General features: G+C 43.4%; 1 protein-coding gene across 5 annotated transcripts in view; it reads left to right on the top strand.

Moving 5' to 3' along the window:
- The window catches only part of arid1b (AT-rich interactive domain 1B), a 211836-nt gene that overhangs the window by 132284 nt on the left and 54480 nt on the right, over positions 1-25072 (top strand). For all 5 annotated transcript variants that reach the window (XM_059023481.1, XM_034003330.3, XM_034003332.3 and 2 more), the window contains 3 exons: positions 14684-14773; positions 17271-17519; positions 24505-24844. In XM_059023481.1, coding sequence (XP_058879464.1) covers positions 14684-14773; positions 17271-17519; positions 24505-24844 — 679 coding nt within the window. The remainder of the gene's footprint in view (positions 1-14683; positions 14774-17270; positions 17520-24504; positions 24845-25072) is intronic.

Raw genomic sequence — 25072 nt, 5'->3', positions numbered from 1 at the left:
TCTTCATTGGTGCAGACGCCTTTTTGAGTTTCAGCAGAGACACGTGAGTGAAGTCCCATGATGAATAAACTCAACTTGCAAAAATGCACATGGAATGTCTTCTTCAATTATTATATTATACACTTAAATGTGTATTTTCGACTCTAAATTAATATTTTGATTACATGTTTACCAGTTTCAAAACACTTGAGATAATGGTATTTCTGAAATGGTCGTTTTTTAAAATAATACAGAAAGATTGTGCTTCACTGAGTAGTGTTCAATTATACTACAAGTTAAAAACTGCAAAGTTCATGAGCAGCACTCTCCATAGAGGCAGTATGGCCAGACACCTGCTTCGCCCACCCGATAGATTCGCTGGCGCCCGAGCGAGCTCTGTACGAATGGGATGTGCATTTTTACAGAGGGAAATCAGAGAATCAGCTGCAAGACAAACGCAAATATGCTTATGTTACTGCTTTGCAAGAATGCTCTTAGATAGAGTCTCGATTGAGGTTGATATTTATGGTAATAACTAGCGAAAGTTAGTAAACCGAGTGCAAAGGTTGTTGCCATTTATTGCGAAAAATGTACGCATTTTAGGGTTAGAGGGAACGCTGTTCCCCATTCTTCTGTTGTGTATCGCCTGTCATTTCCACTCACCCACATGGACTGTGTGTGTTTTAAAGTGATATAGTGCGATACTGTCAATGTAGGTCCTTCCCTCCAGCAATGGTTATGCATGTGCCTGGAATGATGTTTGCAATACTCAGATGCATCAGTAATGTTGTTGAAGCTGACACCCTGGGATCCTTCAAGAAGCTGCTTGATGAGATTCTGGGATCAATAAGCTACTAACAACCAAACGAGCAAGATGGGCCGAGTGGCCTCCTCTCGTTTGTAAACTTTCTTATGTTCTTATCATTTGGTAACCTCCCAATGACACTCATATCATTTTAACACAATGACATTTGGCAATTAGCAGTGCAGCTGGTTTACTAAATCTATTTGCTTTCAAAAATGAATCCATGTAAACCTAAATCAAACATAATTTCATTACAATTATCTGCCTGATTTACAGAATCACATGTTAAATATAGCAGAGTGTTCATTCTACGGCTGAAATAAATGAGCGTTGAATATGGCACTTGTTGCTGTTTTAATGATTTGGATACATTTCTTCCCAATTTGGAGCAGATATCTTTGACACGCATTCTGAATGATGAGCCTTATTGGCTGACAGTGTGGATGTAGAGCTGTATGTTATCATCTCTCAATAGCACATGAAGATGGAGACCTGTATGTTATCATCTCTCAATAGTACATGAAGATGAGGCCTGTATGTTATCATCTCTCAGTAGCACATGAAGATGGAGGCCTGTATGTTATCATCTCTCAATAGCACATGAAGATGGAGGCCTGTATGTTATCATCTCTCAATAGCACATGAAGATGGAGGCCTGTATGTTATCATCTCTCAATAGTACATGAAGATGAGGCCTGTATGTTATCATCTCTCAATAGCACATGAAGATGGAGGCCTGTATGTTATCATCTCTCAATAGCACATGAAGATGGAGGCCTGTATGTTATCATCTCTCAATAGCACATGAAGATGGAGGCCTGTATGTTATCATCTCTCAATAGCACATGAAGATGGAGGCCTGTATGTTATCATCTCTCAATAGTACATGAAGATGGAGGCCTGTATGTTATCATCTCTCAATAGTACATGAAGATGAGGCCTGTATGTTATCATCTCTCAATAGCACATGAAGATGGAGGCCTGTATGTTATCATCTCTCAATAGCACATGAAGATGGAGGCCTGTATGTTATCATCTCTCAATAGTACATGAAGATGAGGCCTGTATGTTATCATCTCTCAATAGTACATGAAGATGGAGGCCTGTATGTTATCATCTCTCAATAGCACATGAAGATGGAGGCCTGTATGTTATCATCTCTCAATAGCACATGAAGATGGAGGCCTGTATGTTATCATCTCTCAATAGCACATGAAGATGGAGGCCTGTATGTTATCATCTCTCAATAGCACATGAAGATGAGGCCTGTATGTTATCATCTCTCAATACCACATGAAGATGGAGGCCTGTATGTTATCATCTCTCAATAGTACATGAAGATGAGGCCTGTATGTTATCATCTCTCAATAGCACATGAAGATGGAGGCCTGTATGTTATCATCTCTCAATAGCACATGAAGATGGAGGCCTGTATGTTATCATCTCTCAATAGTACATGAAGATGAGGCCTGTATGTTATCATCTCTCAATAGTACATGAAGATGGAGGCCTGTATGTTATCATCTCTCAATAGCACATGAAGATGGAGGCCTGTATGTTATCATCTCTCAATAGCACATGAAGATGGAGGCCTGTATGTTATCATCTCTCAATAGCACATGAAGATGGAGGCCTGTATGTTATCATCTCTCAATAGCACATGAAGATGAGGCCTGTATGTTATCATCTCTCAATAGCACATGAAGATGGAGGCCTGTATGTTATCATCTCTCAATAGTACATGAAGATGGAGACCTGTATGTTATCATCTCTCAATAGCACATGAAGATGAGTCCTGTATGTTATCATCTCTCAATACCACATGAAGATGGAGGCCTGTATGTTATCATCTCTCAATACCACATGAAGATGGAGGCCTGTATGTTATCATCTCTCAATAGCACATGAAGATGAGTCCTGTATGTTATCATCTCTCAATACCACATGAAGATGGAGGCCTGTATGTTATCATCTCTCAATAGCACATGAAGATGGAGGCCTGTATGTTATCATCTCTCAATAGCACATGAAGATGAGTCCTGTATGTTATCATCTCTCAATACCACATGAAGATGGAGGCCTGTATGTTATCATCTCTCAATACCACATGAAGATGGAGGCCTGTATGTTATCATCTCTCAATAGCACATGAAGATGAGTCCTGTATGTTATCATCTCTCAATACCACATGAAGATGGAGGCCTGTATGTTATCATCTCTCAATAGCACATGAAGATGGAGGCCTGTATGTTATCATCTCTCAATAGCACATGAAGATGAGTCCTGTATGTTATCATCTCTCAATACCACATGAAGATGGAGGCCTGTATGTTATCATCTCTCAATAGCACATGAAGATGGAGGCCTGTATGTTATCATCTCTCAGTAGCACATGAAGATGGAGGCCTGTATGTTATCATCTCTCAATAGCACATGAAGATGGAGGCCTGTATGTTATCATCTCTCAATAGCACATGAAGATGAGTCCTGTATGTTATCATCTCTCAATACCACATGAAGATGGAGGCCTGTATGTTATCATCTCTCAATAGCACATGAAGATGGAGGCCTGTATGTTATCATCTCTCAGTAGCACATTGTGGCAAAGTGCCCCGCCCCTGTGTGCATTTGTGTGTTCTGTGTTGTGTATATGCGTGCGTATGTTAATGTTGGTGTATAGATTGGTACACGGGATATAAACGGGTCTGTGTTTCACGTGTGTTTAAAGTGTATAATTATATTTAGGCACGAGGATGGCACATCACTTCACGTGCAGATAAAATGTGTATAATGTGTGGCACGGGGTTGCACGTAATGAATTCACGTGCTGGGATTCAAGTGAGTAATTAATTAGTAATTGAATCCCAGCACAACAGTATATATAGATGCACAGTTTCACTCAGTCGGGGTTGGTGTTCGGTGAGTGGAGAACGGGAGAGAGAGAAGGAGAAAAGAAAGTCAAAAGTAAAGTAAAGTAATTAGTGTTTTCACTCACCGTGTTTGTCCGTTTGTCTGTTCACTGTTTAGTCTGTTTTGTTTGTCTCTTTATTTTGGCGTATAGTGCCGTGTCCCGTGTTTTTGTGTTTCAAACCTTTTATTTGTTATTAAACGCTGAGTGCAGCCATTGCACTCAGCTCATCACAACCACTGTCTTTGTTTGAATTCCTGTCTGGTCTGACGCCACCCACTCTGGCCGTCTTTGTGACACACATGAAGATGGAGGCCTGTATGTTATCATCTCTCAGTAGCACATGAAGATGGAGGCCTGTATGTTATCATCTCTCAATAGCACATGAAGATGAGTCCTGTATGTTATCATCTCTCAATAGCACATGAAGATGGAGGCCTGTATGTTATCATCTCTCAGTAGCACATGAAGATGGAGGCCTGTATGTTATCATCTCTCAGTAGCACATGAAGATGGAGGCCTGTATGTTATCATCTCTCAGTAGCACATGAAGATGGAGGCCTGTATGTTATCATCTCTCAATAGCACATGAAGATGGAGGCCTGTATGTTATCATCTCTCAATAGCACATGAAGATGAGGCCTGTATGTTATCATCTCTCAATAGTACATGAAGATGGAGGCCTGTATGTTATCATCTCTCAATAGCACATGAAGATGGAGGCCTGTATGTTATCATCTCTCAATAGCACATGAAGATGGAGGCCTGTATGTTATCATCTCTCAATAGCACATGAAGATGGAGGCCTGTATGTTATCATCTCTCAATAGCACATGAAGATGGAGGCCTGTATGTTATCATCTCTCAATAGCACATGAAGATGGAGGCCTGTATGTTATCATCTCTCAATAGCACATGAAGATGGAGGCCTGTATGTTATCATCTCTCAATAGTACATGAAGATGAGGCCTGTATGTTATCATCTCTCAATAGCACATGAAGATGAGGCCTGTATGTTATCATCTCTCAATAGTACATGAAGATGGAGGCCTGTATGTTATCATCTCTCAATAGCACATGAAGATGGAGGCCTGTATGTTATCATCTCTCAATAGCACATGAAGATGAGGCCTGTATGTTATCATCTCTCAATAGCACATGAAGATGGAGGCCTGTATGTTATCATCTCTCAATAGCACATGAAGATGGAGGCCTGTATGTTATCATCTCTCAATAGCACATGAAGATGGAGGCCTGTATGTTATCATCTCTCAATAGCACATGAAGATGGAGGCCTGTATGTTATCATCTCTCAATAGCACATGAAGATGGAGGCCTGTATGTTATCATCTCTCAGTAGCACATGAAGATGGAGGCCTGTATGTTATCATCTCTCAGTAGCACATGAAGATGGAGGCCTGTATGTTATCATCTCTCAATAGCACATGAAGATGGAGGCCTGTATGTTATCATCTCTCAATAGTACATGAAGATGGAGGCCTGTATGTTATCATCTCTCAATAGCACATGAAGATGGAGGCCTGTATGTTATCATCTCTCAATAGCACATGAAGATGGAGACGTTTGGTTTACTAGAGTTTTAAGTGTTAATAAATATGTAATTGTGTTATCACCAGTGCTCTATGAACCAATCACATGTGGTGAATAATATTCAGTTATGCATGCACAGCTGTTTTCTATGATTCTACACTGTAGATCCAGTTGAATTGTGGGTATCCAACAGTAACAAAGAACCCTTTTGTGGCAGTCAGTTTACAGAGAGTTAGGCCTCCACATGTTAGGACTCAAACTGGGAGCAGAAACGGTAAAATAACCCTCAACACAGGTCCGGTCTCATTGTCTCATTGGTGTGAATTATTCCCTTATGTACAGTAAAGCACTGCTCCTATTTCATTAGTTTTATTTGGGTTTTCTTAGTGCTCGAAGAGTCCAGGGCTCAAGTCATGTGATGAACAATAACGAGCTGCAGTGACACCTCAAGTCACGTGATGAACAATAACGAGCTGCAGTGACACCTCAAGTCACGTGATGAACAATAACGAGCTGCAGTGACACCTCAAGTCACATGATGAACAATAACGAGCTGCAGTGACACCTCAAGTCATGTGATGAACAATAACGAGCTGCAGTGACACCTCAAGTCATGTGATGAACAATAACGAGCTGCAGTGACACCTCAAGTCATGTGATGAACAATAACGAGCTGCAGTGACACCTCAAGTCATGTGATGAACAATAACGAGCTGCAGTGACACCTCAAGTCATGTGATGAACAATAACGAGCTGCAGTGACACCTCAAGTCATGTGATGAACAATAACGAGCTGCAGTGACACCTCAAGTCATGTGATGAACAATAACGAGCTGCAGTGACACCTCAAGTCATGTGATGAACAATAACGAGCTGCAGTGACACCTCAAGTCATGTGATGAACAATAACGAGCTGCAGTGACACCTCAAGTCACATGATGAACAATAACGAGCTGCAGTGACACCTCAAGTCATGTGATGAACAATAACGAGCTGCAGTGACACCTCAAGTCATGTGATGAACAATAACGAGCTGCAGTGACACCTCAAGTCATGTGATGAACAATAACGAGCTGCAGTGACACCTCAAGTCACATGATGAACAATAACGAGCTGCAGTGACACCTCAAGTCATGTGATGAACAATAACGAGCTGCAGTGACACCTCAAGTCATGTGATGAACAATAACGAGCTGCAGTGACACCTCAAGTCATGTGATGAACAATAACGAGCTGCAGTGACACCTCAAGTCATGTGATGAACAATAACGAGCTGCAGTGACACCTCAAGTCATGTGATGAACAATAACGAGCTGCAGTGACACCTCAAGTCACATGATGAACAATAACGAGCTGCAGTGACACCTCAAGTCATGTGATGAACAATAACGAGCTGCAGTGACACCTCAAGTCATGTGATGAACAATAACGAGCTGCAGTGACACCTCAAGTCATGTGATGAACAATAACGAGCTGCAGTGACACCTCAAGTCACATGATGAACAATAACGAGCTGCAGTGACACCTCAAGTCATGTGATGAACAATAACGAGCTGCAGTGACACCTCAAGTCACATGATGAACAATAACGAGCTGCAGTGACACCTCAAGTCATGTGATGAACAATAACGAGCTGCAGTGACACCTCAAGTCACATGATGAACAATAACGAGCTGCAGTGACACCTCAAGTCATGTGATGAACAATAACGAGCTGCAGTGACACCTCAAGTCATGTGATGAACAATAACGAGCTGCAGTGACACCTCAAGTCATGTGATGAACAATAACGAGCTGCAGTGACACCTCAAGTCATGTGATGAACAATAACGAGCTGCAGTGACACCTCAAGTCATGTGATGAACAATAACGAGCTGCAGTGACACCTCAAGTCATGTGATGAACAATAACGAGCTGCAGTGACACCTCAAGTCACATGATGAACAATAACGAGCTGCAGTGACACCTCAAGTCACGTGATGAACAATAACGAGCTGCAGTGACACCTCAAGTCATGTGATGAACAATAACGAGCTGCAGTGACACCTCAAGTCATGTGATGAACAATAACGAGCTGCAGTGACACCTCAAGTCACATGATGAACAATAACGAGCTGCAGTGACACCTCAAGTCATGTGATGAACAATAACGAGCTGCAGTGACACCTCAAGTCATGTGATGAACAATAACGAGCTGCAGTGACACCTCAAGTCATGTGATGAACAATAACGAGCTGCAGTGACACCTCAAGTCATGTGATGAACAATAACGAGCTGCAGTGACACCTCAAGTCATGTGATGAACAATAACGAGCTGCAGTGACACCTCAAGTCATGTGATGAACAATAACGAGCTGCAGTGACACCTCAAGTCATGTGATGAACAATAACGAGCTGCAGTGACACCTCAAGTCATGTGATGAACAATAACGAGCTGCAGTGACACCTCAAGTCATGTGATGAACAATAACGAGCTGCAGTGACACCTCAAGTCACATGATGAACAATAACGAGCTGCAGTGACACCTCAAGTCATGTGATGAACAATAACGAGCTGCAGTGACACCTCAAGTCATGTGATGAACAATAACGAGCTGCAGTGACACCTCAAGTCATGTGATGAACAATAACGAGCTGCAGTGACACCTCAAGTCATGTGATGAACAATAACGAGCTGCAGTGACACCTCAAGTCATGTGATGAACAATAACGAGCTGCAGTGACACCTCAAGTCATGTGATGAACAATAACGAGCTGCAGTGACACCTCAAGTCACATGATGAACAATAACGAGCTGCAGTGACACCTCAAGTCATGTGATGAACAATAACGAGCTGCAGTGACACCTCAAGTCACATGATGAACAATAACGAGCTGCAGTGACACCTCAAGTCATGTGATGAACAATAACGAGCTGCAGTGACACCTCAAGTCACATGATGAACAATAACGAGCTGCAGTGACACCTCAAGTCATGTGATGAACAATAACGAGCTGCAGTGACACCTCAAGTCATGTGATGAACAATAACGAGCTGCAGTGACACCTCAAGTCATGTGATGAACAATAACGAGCTGCAGTGACACCTCAAGTCATGTGATGAACAATAACGAGCTGCAGTGACACCTCAAGTCATGTGATGAACAATAACGAGCTGCAGTGACACCTCAAGTCACGTGATGAACAATAACGAGCTGCAGTGACACCTCAAGTCACATGATGAACAATAACGAGCTGCAGTGACACCTCAAGTCACGTGATGAACAATAACGAGCTGCAGTGACACCTCAAGTCATGTGATGAACAATAACGAGCTGCAGTGACACCTCAAGTCACGTGATGAACAATAACGAGCTGCAGTGACACCTCAAGTCATGTGATGAACAATAACGAGCTGCAGTGACACCTCAAGTCATGTGATGAACAATAACGAGCTGCAGTGACACCTCAAGTCACGTGATGAACAATAACGAGCTGCAGTGACACCTCAAGTCACGTGATGAACAATAACGAGCTGCAGTGACACCTCAAGTCATGTGATGAACAATAACGAGCTGCAGTGACACCTCAAGTCACATGATGAACAATAACGAGCTGCAGTGACACCTCAAGTCATGTGATGAACAATAACGAGCTGCAGTGACACCTCAAGTCATGTGATGAACAATAACGAGCTGCAGTGACACCTCAAGTCATGTGATGAACAATAACGAGCTGCAGTGACACCTCAAGTCATGTGATGAACAATAACGAGCTGCAGTGACACCTCAAGTCATGTGATGAACAATAACGAGCTGCAGTGACACCTCAAGTCATGTGATGAACAATAACGAGCTGCAGTGACACCTCAAGTCATGTGATGAACAATAACGAGCTGCAGTGACACCTCAAGTCACATGATGAACAATAACGAGCTGCAGTGACACCTCAAGTCATGTGATGAACAATAACGAGCTGCAGTGACACCTCAAGTCATGTGATGAACAATAACGAGCTGCAGTGACACCTCAAGTCATGTGATGAATAATAACGAGCTGCAGTGACACCTCAAGTCATGTGATGAACAATAACGAGCTGCAGTGACACCTCAAGTCATGTGATGAACAATAACGAGCTGCAGTGACACCTCAAGTCATGTGATGAACAATAACGAGCTGCAGTGACACCTCAAGTCATGTGATGAACAATAACGAGCTGCAGTGACACCTCAAGTCATGTGATGAACAATAACGAGCTGCAGTGACACCTCAAGTCACATGATGAACAATAACGAGCTGCAGTGACACCTCAAGTCATGTGATGAACAATAACGAGCTGCAGTGACACCTCAAGTCATGTGATGAACAATAACGAGCTGCAGTGACACCTCAAGTCATGTGATGAACAATAACGAGCTGCAGTGACACCTCAAGTCATGTGATGAACAATAACGAGCTGCAGTGACACCTCAAGTCATGTGATGAACAATAACGAGCTGCAGTGACACCTCAAGTCATGTGATGAACAATAACGAGCTGCAGTGACACCTCAAGTCATGTGATGAATAATAACGAGCTGCAGTGACACCTCAAGTCACATGATGAACAATAACGAGCTGCAGTGACACCTCAAGTCATGTGATGAACAATAACGAGCTGCAGTGACACCTCAAGTCATGTGATGAACAATAACGAGCTGCAGTGACACCTCAAGTCATGTGATGAACAATAACGAGCTGCAGTGACACCTCAAGTCATGTGATGAACAATAACGAGCTGCAGTGACACCTCAAGTCACATGATGAACAATAACGAGCTGCAGTGACACCTCAAGTCATGTGATGAACAATAACGAGCTGCAGTGACACCTCAAGTCATGTGATGAACAATAACGAGCTGCAGTGACACCTCAAGTCATGTGATGAACAATAACGAGCTGCAGTGACACCTCAAGTCATGTGATGAATAATAACGAGCTGCAGTGACACCTCAAGTCATGTGATGAACAATAACGAGCTGCAGTGACACCTCAAGTCATGTGATGAATAATAACGAGCTGCAGTGACACCTCAAGTCATGTGATGAACAATAACGAGCTGCAGTGACACCTCAAGTCATGTGATGAACAATAACGAGCTGCAGTGACACCTCAAGTCACGTGATGAACAATAACGAGCTGCAGTGACACCTCAAGTCATGTGATGAACAATAACGAGCTGCAGTGACACCTCAAGTCATGTGATGAACAATAACGAGCTGCAGTGACACCTCAAGTCATGTGATGAACAATAACGAGCTGCAGTGACACCTCAAGTCATGTGATGAATAATAACGAGCTGCAGTGACACCTCAAGTCATGTGATGAATAATAACGAGCTGCAGTGACACCTCAAGTCACATGATGAACAATAACGAGCTGCAGTGACACCTCAAGTCTCTGACTAAGAGCAACAACAAACTGGTTCCTTCTAATCATCATTATTCCAGTTTCTAACAATTCATACGCCATCATAGGTGCATCTTAATCTCAAGTAATGAATGAAGTTAGCACTTAAGGAACCTTCTGGAGGAGTAACTTCAATTATGAAACATTTTTGGTACATTCAGCAAGAGTTTAACATGTCATTTATATTTTTATAAAAATAAAGAGTAATAATTCTATAGAGCAATGTGCTTTTTTTCTACTTGACTTTTCTTTGAGGTTATTAAAAGTACATTACAGATTATTTAAATTACACATTCATTATTTACATTACATTTCAGAAATTCCAGTTGTATTAAAACATATATTTAATTTGATTGAATGGTAGGATGATTTAGAAGCTACCATATATTTTGGATGCCATACCAAAAATTCTACTATTCAAATTGAGCAAGTTGTACCAAAGATGAAGGCTGGTAGTTGACTACGAAGTGTGTGTGTTTTTTAGTTTTTTTTTAGTTTTTTTTTTGCCTTTTAAAATTTCTTTAAAATCGATCTAATTGATGAAAGTAAAAAAAAAGGGGCACTAAGTCTATAGATTGCTTCCATACAAACCTGGAAATCAGAATCTCTCCTATGTGTTTGTGAAGGACACTGAGTGTATAGATTGCTGGAAATCAGAATCTCTCCTATGTGTTTGTGAAGGGCACTGAGTGTATAGATTGCTGGAAATCAGAATCTCTCCTATGTGTTTGTGAAGGGCACTGAGTGTATAGATTGCTGGAAATCAGAATCTCTCCTATGTGTTTGTGAAGGGCACTGAGTGTATAGATTGCTGGAAATCAGAATCTCTCCTATGTGTTTGTGAAGGGCACTGAGTGTATAGATTTCTGGAAATCAGAATCTCTCCTATGTGTTTGTGAAGGACACTGAGTCTATAGATTTCTGGAAATCAGAATCTCTCCTATGTGTTTGTGAAGGGCACTGAGTGTATAGATTGCTGGAAATCAGAATCTCTCCTATGTGTTTGTGAAGGGCACTGAGTCTATAGATTGCTGGAAATCAGAATCTCTCCCATGTGTTTGTGAAGGGCACTGAGTGTATAGATTTCTGGAAATCAGAATCTCTCCTATGTGTTTGTGAAGGGCACTGAGTCTATAGATTTCTGGAAATCAGAATCTCTCCTATGTGTTTGTGAAGGGCACTGAGTGTATAGATTGCTGGAAATCAGAATCTCTCCCATGTGTTTGTGAAGGGCACTGAGTGTATAGATTGCTGGAAATCAGAATCTCTCCTATGTGTTTGTGAAGGGCACTGAGTGTATAGATTGCTGGAAATCAGAATCTCTCCTATGTGTTTGTGAAGGACACTGAGTCTATAGATTTCTGGAAATCAGAATCTCTCCTATGTGTTTGTGAAGGGCACTGAGTGTATAGATTGCTGGAAATCAGAATCTCTCCTATGTGTTTGTGAAGGGCACTGAGTGTATAGATTGCTGGAAATCAGAATCTCTCCTATGTGTTTGTGAAGGGCACTGAGTGTATAGATTGCTGGAAATCAGAATCTCTCCTATGTGTTTGTGAAGGGCACTGAGTCTATAGATTTCTGGAAATCAGAATCTCTCCTATGTGTTTGTGAAGGGCACTGAGTGTATAGATTTCTGGAAATCAGAATCTCTCCTATGTGTTTGTGAAGGGCACTGAGTCTATAGATTGCTGGAAATCAGAATCTCTCCCATGTGTTTGTGAAGGGCACTGAGTGTATAGATTTCTGGAAATCAGAATCTCTCCTATGTGTTTGTAAAGGGCACTGAGTGTATAGATTGCTGGAAATCAGAATCTCTCCCATGTGTTTGTGAAGGGCACTGAGTCTATAGATTTCTGGAAATCAGAATCTCTCCTATGTGTTTGTGAAGGGCACTGAGTGTATAGATTGCTGGAAATCAGAATCTCTCCCATGTGTTTGTGAAGGGCACTGAGTGTATAGATTTCTGGAAATCAGAATCTCTCCTATGTGTTTGTGAAGGACACTGAGTCTATAGATTTCTGGAAATCAGAATCTCTCCTATGTGTTTGTGAAGGGCACTGAGTGTATAGATTGCTGGAAATCAGAATCTCTCCTATGTGTTTGTGAAGGGCACTGAGTCTATAGATTGCTGGAAATCAGAATCTCTCCCATGTGTTTGTGAAGGGCACTGAGTGTATAGATTTCTGGAAATCAGAATCTCTCCTATGTGTTTGTGAAGGGCACTGAGTCTATAGATTTCTGGAAATCAGAATCTCTCCTATGTGTTTGTGAAGGGCACTGAGTGTATAGATTGCTGGAAATCAGAATCTCTCCTATGTGTTTGTGAAGGGCACTGAGTGTATAGATTGCTGGAAATCAGAATCTCTCCCATGTGCTTTGATGTAACTTTAAAAAGAGGATGGTGAGTAAGTAGATTCAAGAAACTGCACAGAGTCCTTTTCTTCAGTCAGTTGTTATGTTTATTGAAATATGCAGGGAGTCTGGTCCCAGGTACAGGACACAGAATACTCGTTCTTACAATTGTTGCATGACATTAAATACCCTTCTGTATAGGTGTCTCTCTCCTCCTCTTTCTCTGACACTTAACCAATAGAAAAGGTACAACTCATTATCCTGTTAACATATATTTCATTTAGTGTGAGTGTGTGTGTGTGTGTGTGTGTGTGTGTGTGTGTGTGTGTGTGTGTGTAGTCCAGTGTGACGACCTCTGAACTCAGTGCATTCCTCAAACCCCTGGTGCCCCAAAAAGGTCCATACATCTGGTTTTTGTCATCTTCTCTCCGTTTTGCCTTAGACCCTTCAAGTCCAGTAGTATTATCTCTTACTCTCCCTGTGAACCTCTGGGTCCAACGGCAGTCCCTGGGAGCCTTCTAGCCCCTTTATGCTTTGTATTCCTAAAAGTCTTAGAGCCTAGCCCCTCCTAGTCCATAGCACTGTTATCTTGTTAGCTTGCAGTCAATGTTGGACAAGAAGCTTGTAGACACAAGGTCTCTTATCAATTGTTAGCAGTACATGCAATTTGAACCAAACAGTCTGCTATCTGCAATATTAGTTTCTTTTCAGAAAAGAACACCAGTATAGCTCTGCCAGTCCACATGCGTAGCAAACTGCTAATCAATTCTCGATCCATGTTTTCCAACATGTTTGTAAAGGACACTGAGTCTATAGATTGCTGGAAATCAGAATCTCTCCTATGTGTTTGTGAAGGGCACTGAGTCTATAGATTTCTGGAAATCAGAATCTCTCCTATGTGTTTGTGAAGGGCACTGAGTCTATAGATTTCTGGAAATCAGAATCTCTCCTATGTGTTTGTGAAGGGCACTGAGTGTATAGATTGCTTCTGTACAAATCTTGAAATCAGAATCTCTCCTATGTGTTTGTGAAGGGCACTGAGTCTATAGATTGCTTCCATACAAGCCTGTTCTCAGGGTGGCAGGAACCTGCTCAGCATGTCACATCTCAAGTCAATGACATTTCCCAGCCAGTTCTATTTGAAAATCCTGTTCCTGTTCCTTGAGGTATAAATTCACTTGACTCTGAGTATGTTTGTAAGGCTTGTGCTCTATTATCAATTAGCTGCTCTTGTAGTTCCAAAACATATCATTCAAAATCCTTAACCTTCACCCACTCACTGTCAGGTGTCAGTTTGATCAAAAGAGCCACAAGGACCCGAATTCCCTGCTGTCTGCTGTTAAGAAGTGCATTGTAGCTTTGTGACACCTGTGTTATTCAGCTGGAATGCACTCAAACACAGGCTTGTTAAACCAGGTACTGGACCAGGTAGACCAAGTCTTATCTGGAAAGTCACCATAATGCACACAAACAAACCGTAATGTTTGTGTCAATCTGTTGTAACAGTGTTTTAACCTAGAAGAAATATCGATGGGGCAGTCCACACGCTTTGGCATAGTGTCTGGCATGACATTCCCCTTGGATTATGCCCCGGGAATGCTTTGTTTTTGTTTACAATCTGCCATGTTTTGTCTGTAATCAATGAAAACCTTTTAACTCCAGGCAGCCAGATGGCCCCTCAGACTCTGGGTCTCCAGTCTGAACCCGGATCACACCCTACAATCAACCAGACCCCAATGTCTCAGGAGAGAGGTAGGCTTTTTGGCTTATTTAAGGAAAAAATTTAATGATTTGAAGAAAACAAACCACATGAGAGTGCATCTTATAGGGATGTGTTTGGCTTGTTAATTAATAAAATAATCTAGTGTTCCAGTGAGAAACAAACAGGTCAACGAACTGAAGCCAGTGAGAGGAGGACACATACTCTAATACCAGCCTCAGCCCTGGTAACGAGGACGCGTGCTCTAATACCAGCCTCAGCCCTGGTAACGAGGACGCGTGCTCTAATACCAGCCTCAGCCCTGGTGACGAGGACGCGTGCTCTAATACCAGCCTCAGCCCTGGTGACGAGGACGCGTGCTCTAATACCAGCCTCAGCCCTGGTAACGAGGACGCGTGCTCTAATACCAGCCTCAGCCCTGGTAACGAGGACGCGTGCACTGATACCAGCCTCAGCCCTGGTAACGAGGACGCGTGCTCTGATACCAGCCTCAGCCCTGGTGACGAGGAACCGTGCTCTAATACCAGCCTCAGCCCTGGTGACGAGGACGCATGCTCTGATACCAGCCTCAGCCCTGGTAACGAGGACGCGTGCTCTAATACCAGCCTCAGCCCTGGTGACGAGGACGCGTGCTCTAATACCAGCCTCAGCCCTGGTAACGAGGACGCGTGCTCTGATACCAGCCTCAGCCCTGGTAACGAGGACGCGTGCTCTGATACCAGCCTCAGCCCTGGTGACGAGGAACCGTGCTCTAATACCAGCCTCAGCCCTGGTGACGAGGACGCGTGCTCTGATACCAGCCTCAGCCCTGGTAACGAGGACGCGTGCTCTAATACCAGCCTCAGCCCTGGTAACGAGGACGCGTGCTCTAATACCAGCCTCAGCCCTGGTAACGAGGACGCGTGCTCTAATACCAGCCTCAGCCCTGGTGACGAGGACGCGTGCTCTAATACCAGCCTCAGCCCTGGTAACGAGGACGCGTGCTCTGATACCAGCCTCAGCCCTGGTGACGAGGACGCGTGCTCTAATACCAGCCTCAGCCCTGGTAACGAGGACACATACTCTAATACCAGCCTCAGCCCTGGTGACGAGGACGCGTGCTCTAATACCAGCCTCAGCCCTGGTAACGAGGACACATACTCTAATACCAGCCTCAGCCCTGGTAACAAGGTCGCGTGCTCTGATACCAGCCTCAGCCCTGGTAACGAGGACACATACTCTAATACCAGCCTCAGCCCTGGTAACGAGGACGGGTGCTCTGATACCAGCCTCAGCCCTGGTAACGAGGACGCGTGCTCTAATACCAGCCTCAGCCCTGGTAACGAGGACGCGTGCTCTAATACCAGCCTCAGCCCTGGTAACGAGGACGCGTGCTCTAATACCAGCCTCAGCCCTGGTAACGAGGACGCGTGCTCTAATACCAGCCTCAGCCCTGGTGACGAGGACGCGTGCTCTAATACCAGCCTCAGCCCTGGTAACGAGGACGCGTGCTCTGATACCAGCCTCAGCCCTGGTAACGAGGACGCGTGCTCTAATACCAGCCTCAGCCCTGGTGACGAGGACACGTGCTCTGATACCAGCCTCAGCCCTGGTAACGAGGACGCGTGCTCTGATACCAGCCTCAGCCCTGGTAACGAGGACGCGTGCTCTAATACCAGCCTCAGCCCTGGTACACTTGCAGCATTATTGACAGAACACTTGAGCAGCTGTTAAGCGCAGGGCAGGCAGGGCTGCTTGTGTTCCCCTGCATGTAGGCTGCATGTGTGTTTTCATAAATCTAGATGATTTTTTTTACATATTGTGCACTTAATCACAAGGCAAGGAGCAGTGCCTGGCTTGAGAGAGAGAAAGAGCCATGGAGTGCAATATTAGCTGTCAGCTACATGTATACAATATCTCCTACCCCTTCATTTTATCCACTCAGTTCTGGGATTTACACACAATTTAAAATGCAGTATTTTATGCAGCCTTTACAGAATCTGTCGTGGTAAGGGGAGAGAACCAATTCTATCACGTCTCTTAAATCCATGTTGCTGCGTAAGCACTCTTGCTGAATGCATTTACTGTAATGCTGGGTTCAATAAAAAAATGCAAGACATTTCAATTTCTGTCATGCAGATAGTCAGCTCTCTCACAGATATGAATACAACCCATTACCACATGACAGAGGAGCACTAGAGCTACAGGGACAGTTTAAAATATGCACTTAACAGGGCCAATCCCATAACAGCAACTGAATGACCATCTGGACTTGGGAAACACACTGCCATAGACTGTGGTGCTAGCATTGTACTAATGAATGTTTAATTGAAGCTTAAAGCCATATCGATCAATAATCGATCAATCAGTTCATTGTTGCACCTCTGTTTTTTATGGTAAATAAAGCAGGCATTTCAAAGTAATGTTGATGCTTTGGAGATGTAATCCGTGGTGCCTGTTAGGTTTTGGGAGCGCTGTTAGGGAAGTGAATGATGAGTAGTCTCTTCTTCTCTTCTTCTCTTCTTCTCTTCTTCTCTGCTTTGGGTTCAGGTTATCTGCCTGGCATGCAGCGGAACCCTCCGATGTCCCAGCATGCAACTCACCGGTCTGGACCCTCCATGTCCCCACACCCTTCACCTGGAGGCCAGGTGCATGCTGGGATGTGTCAAATGTCCCAGCATGCAACTCAGCAGTCTGGACCCTCCATATCCCCACAACCTTCGCCTGGGATGGGTGCCTACCAGCAGGGCGGCTCCAGCGGCACTTATGGGCCTCAGGGTGGACACTATGGACCTCAAGGTAGGGATGATCTGAGTGAGCCTCCTCTCATTTGTAAACTTTCTTATGTTCTTATGTTCTTACAGTTAGCCTTTGAAGTCCAGAGCAGCAAATAATAGCTGATTCTTGTTATCTCCAGTGGATTTGTTACAGTTTAAAACAACTTTTGACCACCAAGTTTTTTATGCTCTTGCGTGGAATTAATTGTCTAGTGACAGAAGCAGGTTTTATTATAGAAATTATTGTTCTAGTGATCTTTCCTTTCCTTCCTGGGGTTTTACCAATGCAGCATTTTGCTTGGTTATGAACCTGTTAACCAAAATAAAAATGCCAGTTCAAAGAGCCCTGCTGTGTGTTTATTAGCAGATTGAAGTGGAGTCTGATTAAAGGGTCTGCTGTTGGAGAGAGTGCTCCCATGGGGCTCTGGTTTGATGCGTGCCTTCGCTTTTGCCTTCCATAATCTCCAGCATGGATATTGCAGGGCTGGTATTGCCATTACAGCAGGTCTGTGGTGCTGTCAGCCTGCTTAGGCTTATTAAGTGCCATCAGTGGTTACATTATTTTCAAGAGGAGCCTGTATTTGAGGTTTAATTGATAGGATTGAAACACTGGGTGTATGTTTCAACTGATTCCCTCTTCTTTGGTTCAGAATGATGATTTCCAATCTCATTAGAAAGGGTCACTGTTTTAACACCATATCTTATAAAAGGTGATACGCTTAGGCTGCCAGCTAACTTCATTAAACCCCATGAATAAAACCTTCTGCATTATAATATGCATATCATTATGTGAAGCCAGAGGCTTGCCTCCGCATCAGATTACTGTATAAAGAGGGTGAAGTAGACTGCTATGAATAATATCATATAGGTGAAAGCATTCCCCACAGTTTCCGACCTGTACTCCTGACAGTCCATGCTGAAACTGCAATCGCTTTTCAATGCAGTGTGTGTGTGTGTGTGTGTGTGTGTGTGTTTAAACAAGAACGTCTGTGCGAGTTCCACATCGCACTCAAATGTTTTTGTGGATGCAATACTGGTGGCACCATGTACATGGGCCAGGAATCAGTCCTTCTGTAAATCGATTGTTTTCAATCCGAAAGCAAATGTACAAATGAGTTTACACGCCAAACAACGAATGCATGCTTCTGAACCGAGACACTTGAATCCGATCAACCCCTCAAAACGATTCCAGATTGAACCTGGTTCTCATGCACAGTTCACAGAGTATCTGGGAATCAGTTCCTCAGACAGTTCATTTGGGTTTGGTAGACTGTGGATATAAACAAGACCTTTTTCTGTCAGTTTTTCAGTGAACTCCCCAGTGGTCATATTATTGCACACCATCGCTTGGTTCTTATGATCTGTGTTATAATAAGATTAGTAACTATGACAGGACAACTACAAAATAATAAAAAAAGTACAGTATGATAATATTTTTTTTGTGGTAAAAATCTTGTCTTTGTGGATTTTTAACCTCAGAGAATCTGGTTCGCTTCGCCCGTGATTCTGTGCTCTAATTTAGTTACAGAGACTTGCTCACTCCCATGGACAGAGAGACCCTGTAGGAAATAACTGTCATCATCAGCATCCACAATGCAAGGCGATGGGAACATCCATGGTACCAATTCCAAACCTTTCAATTACAAAAACCATTCTTGTGTCCCGGCTCTGCAAGCTTGAAGGAGGAGATGGAGAACAGCATCCCAACAGCCTCTTGTCATTCGGATGGTTTCAGGGGGGTCTGGCACGCGGCATTGAAAATGGGATGTTTCCACCTGTAAAATAAAAAATGAATAAATAAAAAATCAACCTATCCCAAAAAGATATTTCATCATAGTACTTAAAAAAATCGATTACAAAATTGCCATATGCAATACACTTGTGATATCTCATAGAAACCTGTGTGCGGTACTTTCTATAGTGTAGTAACACTGCTCCCCAGGGCTTGGAATCTCCTCAGGCCCAGCTGATGTGGGCTGGCCGGGACATTGAACCCTTCAGATGGTTGAATTCTGCAGCATCCTAGAGTAAAATACAGAGCTATACATCCCCACGTGTTGCTACAACTGTTTAAATAACCAACCTCCCGACAACTTTTTACACTTAGAACTAAAATCTGATTCAAAGCTCTTTTCAAAATGGCACTGGGGTTTGAGGCTGTCCTCTAAATCACTGCAGGAAGAGCGATTTAAAAAAACAAAAAAACAAGCAAGTGCTCTGGATTTTTTGTTCCATGACACATCATGGATTGTTATTACTGTGTTATTAAGTGCTCTGGCTTTTTTGTTCCATGACACATCATGGATTGTTATTACTGTGTTATTAAGTGCTCTGGCTTTTTTGTTCCATGACACATCATGGATTGTTATTACTGTGTTACCTGTTTGACAATGTGGGCAATAAGTAGAGCTGGGCTTCAGAAGATTCACACTAGCTGCTATTCAGACTCTATCATGATGACAGTGATTTCAGAAGATTCACGCTAGCTGCTATTCAGACTCTATGATGATGACAGTGATTTCAGAAGATTCACACTAGCTGCTATTCAGACTCTATCATGATGACAGTGATTTCAGAAGATTCACGCTAGCTGCTATTCAGACTCTATCATGATGACAGTGATTTCAGAAGATTCATGCTAGCTGCTATTCAGACTATGATAATGACAGTGATTTCAGAAGATTCACGCTAGCTGCTATTCAGACTCTATGATGATGACAGTGATTTCAGAAGATTCACACTAGCTGCTATTCAGACTCTATCATGATGACAGTGATTTCAGAAGATTCACGCTAGCTGCTATTCAGACTCTATCATGATGACAGTGATTTCAGAAGATTCATGCTAGCTGCTATTCAGACTCTATCATGATGACAGTGATTTCAGAAGATTCATGCTAGCTGCTATTCAGACTCTATCATGATGACAGTGATTTCAGAAGATTCACGCTAGCTGCTATTCAGACTCTATCATGATGACAGTGATTTCAGAAGATTCATGCTAGCTGCTATTCAGACTCTATCATGATGACAGCGATTTCAGAAGATTCATGCTAGCTGCTATTCAGACTCTATCATGATGACAGTGATTTCAGAAGATTCATGCTAGCTGCTATTCAGACTCTATCATGGTGACAGTGATTATATGATGGAGTATAATAAGTGTATAGAGGTTTAAACACAGCGGTGTGGGAGATGGGGATAGAGTATAATAAGTGTATAGAGGTTTAAACACAGCGGTGTGGGAGATGGGGATGGAGTATAATAAGTGTATAGAGGTTTAAACACAGCGGTGTGGGAGATGGGGATGGAGTATAATAAGTGTATAGAGGTTTAAACACAGCGGTGTGGGAGATGGGGATGGAGTATAATAAGTGTATAGAGGTTTAAACACAGCGGTGTGGGAGATGGGGATGGAGTATAATAAGTGTATAGAGGTTTAAACACAGCGGTGTGGGAGATGGGGATGGAGTATAATAAGTGTATAGAGGTTTAAACACAGCGGTGTGGGAGATGGGGATGGAGTATAATAAGTGTATAGAGGTTTAAACACAGCGGTGTGGGAGATGGGGATGGAGTATAATAAGTGTATAGAGGTTTAAACACAGCGGTGTGGGAGATGGGGATGGAGTATAATAAGTGTATAGAGGTTTAAACACAGCGGTGTGGGAGATGGGGATGGAGTATAATAAGTGTATAGAGGTTTAAACACAGCGGTGTGGGAGATGGGGATGGAGTATAATAAGTGTATAGAGGTTTAAACACAGCGGTGTGGGAGATGGGGGGAGGATACAAAGTGTATAGAGGTTTAAACACAGCGGTGTGGGAGATGGGGATGGAGTATAATAAGTGTATAGAGGTTTAAACACAGCGGTGTGGGAGATGGGGATGGAGTATAATAAGTGTATAGAGGTTTAAACACAGCGGTGTGGGAGATGGGGATGGAGTATAATAAGTGTATAGAGGTTTAAACACAGCGGTGTGGGAGATGGGGATGGAGTATAATAAGTGTATAGAGGTTTAAACACAGCGGTGTGGGAGATGGGGATGGAGTATAATAAGTGTATAGAGGTTTAAACACAGCGGTGTGGGAGATGGGGATGGAGTATAATAAGTGTATAGAGGTTTAAACACAGCGGTGTGGGAGATGGGGATGGAGTATAATAAGTGTATAGAGGTTTAAACACAGCGGTGTGGGAGGTGGGGATGGAGTATAATAAGTGTATAGAGGTTTAAACACAGCGGTGTGGGAGATGGGGATGGAGTATAATAAGTGTATAGAGGTTTAAACACAGCGGTGTGGGAGATGGGGATGGAGTATAATAAGTGTATAGAGGTTTAAACACAGCGGTGTGGGAGGTGGGGATGGAGTATAATAAGTGTATAGAGGTTTAAACACAGCGGTGTGGGAGGTGGGGATGGAGTATAATAAGTGTATAGAGGTTTAAACACAGCGGTGTGGGAGATGGGGTGAGTCTGCATGCTTGGAAATAGTTTAATTTCCTTCTGATTAAACTATTTTGCGTTCCTGTTTTCTTTCTCTTACAAGCAGTCAGCATTCCTTGCATTATCAAGACAAATAAAACACAACTCCGGACTTTGCAATTCTACAGTTTTCTGTTTTTTAGAGGCTGTACCTCAATGAAACACCAGCCCCTTTCCACTACCATACCTCTTATCCCACTGAGGCATGCAGTGGAGTCCAGCCTTGAGGAGGTGATCCACTGAGCTGACTAGCAGGTACCTCTCCTCCTTGAGGAGGTGATCCACTGAGCTCACTAGCAGGTACCTCTCCTCCTTGAGGAGGTGATCCACTGAGCTGACTAGCAGGTACCTCTCCTTCTTGAGGAGGTGATCCACTGAGCTGACTAGCAGGTACCTCTCCTTCTTGAGGAGGTGATCCACTGAGCTGACTAGCAGGTACCTCTCCTCCTTGAGGAGGTGATCCACTGAGCTGACTAGCAGGTGCCTCTCCTTCTTGAGGAGGTGATCCACTGAGCTGGTTAGCAGGTACCTTTCCTCCTTGAGGAGGTGATCCACTGAGCTGACTAGCAGGTACCTCTCCTCCTTGAGGAGGTGATCCACTGAGCTGACTAGCAGGTACCTCTCCTCCTTGAGGAGGTGATCCACTGAGCTGACTAGCAGGTACCTCTCCTCCTTGAGGAGGTGATCCACTGAGCTGACTAGCAGGTACCTCTCCTCCTTGAGAAGGTGATCCACTGAGCTGACTAGCAGGCATTCTAATCTCATTAGTTCCAGCAATCTCTCCTCTGGTGTCTTGGGGATTGAGCACTTCTCTTCGCAATGCATGGCTATGCTTTGAATTTCCATGTAATTGGGAGGCTATGCTTTGAATTTCCATGTAATTGGGAAAACTGTACTGTAGCCAAGCACAAGAGCTGCTGCTATACAAGTGCATCCAGATGATGAGAAGGCAGTCCTGTAAATAACAGGGATTTTAGATTTCTTTTTTGTTTTTATATTTATAGACCTATTGCGTAAGAGAGCTCATTAGTGAAGGATCAGGTTGTGCTTGCTTCAGTGGCTTGTTTTAGACTCCTACAGTGAAGACACTTTGAAGTTCTATCGCGGCCCTTGTGGCACCAAGAAACATATGGTGATAACAGTATTGCTTAATAAATCTCTTGAGTGTGTGGATAAATGGGAAGCAGTGGTAATTACTCTTCAAGTGGTTCTTGGCTGAACACCAGCTGTTCCATAAGTAGCACAGATTTAGGAAAATCTAGACCAGCCCACCCACAAAAAAAAGAAGCCTGGAAAATCAGTTATTAAAATGCTGTTGATTAAGTTCAATAGCAAAATGGCTCAATACATTAGAAGATAGGAAGATTATTTTTAAACCTTGTATTGATTGTTACTTTCTTATTTCTACTGCTAATTTTGTTCCTGTGCTTGTCCCAGGTTGTGCTTCCATTACTGTAGCGTATGTAGCAGTGACAGGTTGTGCTTCCCTTACTGTAGTGTATATAGCAGTGACAGGTTGTGCTTCCCTTACTGTAGTGTATGTAGCAGTGACAAGTTGTGCTTCCCTTACTGTAGTGTATGTAGCAGTGACAGGTTGTGCTTCCCTTACTGTAGTTTATATAGCAGTGACAGGTTGTGCTTCCCTTACTGTAGTGTATATAGCAGTGACAGGTTGTGCTTCCCTTACTGTAGTGTATATAGCAGTGACAGGTTGTGCTTCCCTTACTCACTGGGGCAGCAGTGTGGAGTAGTGGTTAGGGCTCTGGACTCTTGACTGGAGGGTTGTGGGTTCAATCCCCAGTGGGGGACACTGCTGCTGTACCCTTGAGCAAGGTACTTTACCTAGATTGCTCCAGTAAAAACCCAACTGTATAAATGGGTAATTGTATGTAAAAAAAATAATGTAATTGTATGTAAAAATAATGTGATATCTTGTAACAATTGTAAGTCGCCCTGGATAAGGGCGTCTGCTAAGAAATAAATAATAATAATAATAATAAAATAATAATACTGTAGTGTATATAGCAGTGACAGGTTGTGCTTCCCTTACTGTAGTGTATATAGCAGTGACAGGTTGCTCGTGGGATATGCAGCAATGCAGGTTGAGTGAACCTAGTTAGGCATTCACTACCGTCACACCACTTCTATTCTTGGGACATGTTGTTTCAATTCATTCAATACATCTGCAATAAGACAGCTGTAATTGGTGGTGTATCCGGGGTGTGACTCCCCATGCAAGGAATGTATTTAAATTAGTTCTATAGTGTTTGTTGAATTGCTTCTCTATTATACCAATTAGTATTTTATCCCATTTGCCAGACATATATGCAGGGGGTATAGTTGTAATCCAATCAAAATAAACGGCCCTTTCGCATACACCCTGGGATTTTCCCTGGCTGTGCCTCCTGCACCTTGAGTTACTTTTTCCCCAAAATTGTCATGGCTGAATAATAACACGCCACCTGCATGAATATTCCTTTCTGTCTGAAGAGAGCCATATGACTTCTTTGTCTCCTTGCCTAGGTAACTATCCAAGGCTGCCAAATTATGGAGGGGCGCCAAGTGCCAACTACAGTGGAGGAGGTCCTGGCATGAGCAACAGCTTGGGTATGAATGCCAGCAGCCCGATGCACGGGCAGGGTCCTGGGCAGCCCTGTGGCTCCATGCCCCTGGGCCGGGGGCCAGCCTCAGGAATGGCCAGCAGACCGTACCCTGGAAGCATGAGCAACATGGCTCCCAACTCTCCCAGCATGCCTCAGCAGACTGTCCAGGGGATGGGCCCCCCTCTGCCCTCCATCAACCGCAAGGCTCAGGAGGCTGCTGCTGCCGTCATTCAAGCAGCTGCCGGCTCCGCCCACAGCAGGTTAGTGTAACCATGGAGACCATTTTCAGTTTTTTTTTTTTGTTTCAGTTGTTGGCCAAAAGTCACTCTGAGGGCTGAGTGAGGATAGAGCTTGCTGTTAAAAAACAAGGCTGTAAAACATTAAGAGTCATTCCATCCCACCGCAGTATTGTGCTCGCTATACATGGCTGGCCCAGAACAAACCACAACAATGCAATAAAAATCGCCCTTGGTCAAGCCCATCTCGTG

Source organism: Acipenser ruthenus, chromosome 5, assembly GCF_902713425.1.
Source record: "Acipenser ruthenus chromosome 5, fAciRut3.2 maternal haplotype, whole genome shotgun sequence".
Classification (NCBI taxonomy): Eukaryota; Metazoa; Chordata; class Actinopteri; order Acipenseriformes; family Acipenseridae; genus Acipenser; species Acipenser ruthenus.
This window is presented reverse-complemented; position numbering and strand designations above follow the sequence as displayed.